Source organism: Coenobita brevimanus, chromosome 15 (assembly GCF_032717465.1).
Source record: "Coenobita brevimanus isolate Jiangsu-jjx chromosome 15, ASM3271746v2, whole genome shotgun sequence".
Classification (NCBI taxonomy): domain Eukaryota; kingdom Metazoa; phylum Arthropoda; class Malacostraca; order Decapoda; family Coenobitidae; genus Coenobita; species Coenobita brevimanus.
Genome location: NC_136968.1, coordinates 29,714,370 through 29,718,854, shown reverse-complemented (window position 1 = coordinate 29,718,854; position 4,485 = coordinate 29,714,370). Strand labels below are relative to the sequence as shown.

The 4,485-nt window shown below is 38.8% G+C and overlaps 1 protein-coding gene across 1 annotated transcript in view; it reads right to left on the bottom strand.

Annotated features, from left to right (window-relative positions):
• The window catches only part of LOC145390716 (uncharacterized), a 47,610-nt gene extending 43,575 nt beyond the window's left edge, over positions 1–4,035 (bottom strand). Inside the window, exon 1 of the mRNA XM_080265510.1 lies at positions 3,334–4,035. Within this exon, the coding sequence (XP_080121636.1) occupies positions 3,334–4,035 (702 nt within the window). The remainder of the gene's footprint in view (positions 1–3,333) is intronic.
• Between the last annotated feature and the right edge of the window lie 450 nt (positions 4,036–4,485).

Sequence of the window (4,485 nt, the reverse complement as noted above, 5' to 3'; positions counted from 1 at the left end):
TTGCCGACGATACAAAAATAGGGCGTATCATTAACTCGACTGACGATTGCCATTACTTACAAAAAGACCTCGATACATTGCCCAAATGGTCTAAAACTTGGCAAATGGAATTTAACGTTGAAAAATGTAAAGTACTTAACGTAGGCAAGACCATTGGAGATACTAAATACAGCTTAGATAACAAAGAAATTAGCAAATCGGAATGCGAGAGAGATCTAGGAGTTATGATTAGTAACGACCTTAAACCTAGGCAACAGTGCATTAATGCGAGAAATAAAGCAAATAGGGTCCTAGGATTTATTTCGAGAAGCGTGAGCAATAGATCATCTAAAGTAATACTGAAACTTTATCTAGCATTAGTAAGGCCACATTTAGACTACGCAGTACAATTTTGGTGTCCTTACTATAGAATGGATATTAATTCGTTAGAAAATGTACAGAGAAGAATGACTAAAATGATACATGACGTCCGGAACCTGTCATATGAAGACAGACTGAAAAGACTAAGATATATTCCTTCAAAACCGTTTAGAACTAATAATTCGGAACCTAGATGGTTAAACAACAGATTAAAATCTCTCATAGGCCAAAGGAAAGGAATATATAGAAAAATAAAACGTGGAGAGGAACACTTACGTAACCGGTACACAATTTTAAATAGAGAAGTAAAGAGGGAGATAAGAAAAGCAAAGAGAAGTTATGAAATTAAGGTTGCCAGTGAATCAAAAGAAAACCCCAAGGGTTTTTATCAAATGTACCGAACGAAAAAATAAAGATAGGATAGGACCACTCAGAACAGAATCAGGTGACATTACCAGTGAAGATAAAGAAATGTGCTCCATCCTAAATAATTATTTCATATCACTATTCACCAAGGAAAATCTTAGCCTGGTCCCTCAAGCAGCAAATATTTACCATGAGAATACAGAAAATATTCTTAGTAAAATAACCATTAGTAAGGAGGACGTATTGAAAGAAATTAATAAGTTAAAACCTCAAAAATCGCCAGGTCCGGATGATATATATGCAAAAATTATAAAGGAAACCAAAGAAGAATTATGTCAGCCACTTTTAACGTTATTTAATGACTCTTTAAGTTCAGGAGAAGTTCCAGAGGCGTGGAAAACCGCAAACGTAGTGCCCATCTTTAAAAAGGGTGATAAATCAGCTGCGTCGAATTATCGTCCGATAAGTCTAACGTCAATAGTAGGAAAAATGTTAGAGTCAATTTTGGCAAATAAGATTAGAGAACACTTAGAAAAATTTAATCTTATAAACGAAAGTCAGCACGGATTCAGGCAAGGACGATCCTGCCTCACAAATTTGTTGTCATTCTACTCGGAGGTCTATGAGGCAGTAGATAGCGATAAAGCTTACGATGTTTTTTATCTGGACTTTAGTAAAGCTTTTGATAGGGTCCCACACGAAAGGTTAGTTAGAAAGGTTCGAGCACACGGTATAGACGGCGATATCTTAAAATGGATAGAATCCTGGCTGAAAGGACGAAAGCAGAGAGTATTAATAAATGGAACTAAGTCGGACTGGGGATTAGTAACTAGCGGTGTACCACAGGGTTCAGTACTCGGTCCCTTATTATTTATCATATATATAAATGATCTAGACTTAGGAGTCAATAGCAGCATCAGCAAATTTTGCCGACGATACAAAAATAGGGCGTATCATTAACTCGACTGACGATTGCCATAACTTACAAAAAGACCTCGATACATTGTCCAAATGGTCTAAAACTTGGCAAATGGAATTTAACGTTGAAAAATGTAAAGTACTTAACGTAGGCAAGACCATTGGAGATACTAAATACAGCTTAGATAACAAAGAAATTAGCAAATCGGAATGCGAGAGAGATCTAGGAGTTATGATTAGTAACGACCTTAAACCAAGGCAACAGTGCATTAATGCTAGGAATAAAGCAAATAGGGTCCTAGGATTTATTTCGAGAAGCGTGAGTAATAGATCATCTAAAGTAATACTGAAACTTTATCTAGCATTAGTAAGGCCACATTTAGACTACGCAGTACAATTTTGGTGTCCTTACTATAGAATGGATATTAATTCGTTAGAAAATGTACAGAGAAGAATGACTAAAATGATACATGACGTCCGGAACCTGTCATATGAAGACAGACTGAAAAGACTAAGTCTGCATTCGCTAGAGAGGCGTAGAGTAAGGGGAGACTTAATTGAGGTGTTTAAGTGGATGAAGGGTATAAATAAGGGAGATATTAGCAAGGTACTTAAAGTGAGCATACAGAATAGAACTAGAAATAATGGTTTCAAACTAGAAAAATTCCGTTTCAGTAAGGAAATAGGTAGAAATTGGTTTGGTAATAGAGTAGTAGACGAATGGAATAAGCTACCTAGTAAAGTAGTTGCTGCCTCTTCCATTGAGAGTTTCAAGCATAGGCTAGATAAGCATATGACAAATAAGGGGTGGATATAGGATATTGGATATAGAATAAAGAAAATCTTATAACCAATACTAATTGAAAAAATTTTCTTTTCAGGTTACACAATGATAGTCTCTATTCTCCTTTCACACTTTCCTGTAAAATGTCCACGCCAGTTTTTCTATACGGCGTGGTGTTCTTTCTGACTTTTTCCTGCCGGCTTCAGCTGGAGGGTTTGGAGGGCGGGGGAGAGCCTTCTTCTTTGCTATCCTTATCTCATTCTAGTAGTTTAGTTACTCTTCTAGGAGCTGCCTATAGTCTCACCAATCTAAAACCAAGGTTTGGGTGGAGTCCAGCCGGGGATTTCCCGGCGTTCAGCGTTGCCTTGTTTCCTATGCTCTGATTGGCTAGTGGCTGACCTGACACCGTAAGAGTTCGTCCGCTCCCATCTCGCCACCTGGCCTGACATGACTTCACCCACTTCTGTGTGTGTGTGTGTGTGTGTGTGTTTGTGTATGTGTGTGTGTGTAAAGACAAACTAGTTTAAGTTATAAATATAATCAAAATAATGAATTTAAAAGTCGCATTCTCTCTCTCTCATATAATTTATGATTTTTTACCTGGTTATAGCCTTTAAATTACACTCTACATATTAAAACTTAGACTTTCTTTCCACACCACCCAAGAGGTAAAAGTCACGGCGCGTTTTTTTTTTTTTAAGAGGTTTCCCCGATAGGCCTATTCCTCTTCTCTTACAGCATGTAAGAAATTATCATGAATCCTCCTCATCAGAAGAGGTGAGAGTGATAGTGAAAGAATCAATGAAATTATCAATTGCCACATCTCTTTTTGCATCATCTGTTTGAATTTGTTCTGCGTGTATAACGGCATTTCTCCAGTTTTCTGATGTAATTTTCTCAATTGCCTCATGAATAAGTGGCTTCATATCGGCATTCCGGAATGTATTCCTTTTTGAGACATAGCCTTTAAGCTGAGCCCATATGAGTTCTATTGGGTTATACTGGCAGTGATAAGGAGGCAGGCGTACAACTCGATGGCCGTGCTCTAAGGCAGTATTGTCGATGACGTAATTTGTATCGGCAGCAGTGATGTGGCGAGTCACAAGTTCCATAAGTTCCACTTTCAGGAGACCCTCTGGTACTGTTATCCCCTTCTTCTCCAGCCATTCTATTATCGTTGCTTTATTGTTGGAACCTGTTGGTGGTTTATGCTTTTTCCTTGAGTGATAGGATGCATTATCCATCACAATAACTGAAGAGGGAGGAATGTTAGGTAACAGTTGTACCTGAAACCACTTCTCGAATGTCTCGGCATTCATCTGATCGTGGTAATCCCCGACATTTTTTGCTTGGAATATCAGGGCAGCTTTGGGAACAAATCCATTTTTGGTTCCGGCGTGCAGAATAATCCAGCGACCACCTTTCCCTGTCGGTACCCGCACTCCCTCAGCTTTTCCTGAGGTGCTGTCTACCCAGCACTTAGAAACCGTGTGGTTCTGATTTATCCAAGTTTCATCTAAGTAGACGATAGTCTTGTCAGAGCTTGTAAGTGCCTTCATTTCTTTCAAAAACTTGCACCTGGCAGAGGTTACGTCGCTGCGTTCCATTAGAAATTTCCGTCCATCAACGCTTGCGTACCGAAATCCTATTTTCTTCATAACTTTTCTTAAAGTTTCACGGCCGCCGGGGTAAGAAAGGTTACTCTTCATTTCTGCGTGGATTTTTTCAAGGGTAGGGATTTCTTTTCTGTCATAGAAATTTAAAACAGTTCTGCGTAACACATCTTCATTGAAGTTATCAAAAAAGTCTGCAATTGGTTTTACATGTTGCCTTTTCTTGGGAGACGTAAACTCTGGAGAGTTGTTTTCTTCATTATCTCTTGCTTCTCTGCGTATTGCTTCAATCCTGCTCTTGCTAAGTCCTGTTGCTGCAGCTGTTCGATGAATTGCCCTTGAAACATCATCGAAAATTCCTCCGTACTGCTGCTCCTGCAGAAAATACTGGCTTACGTTGAAGGCCATTTCTTTGGCTTGACTATGTAGATGCGAGCGAGTTGG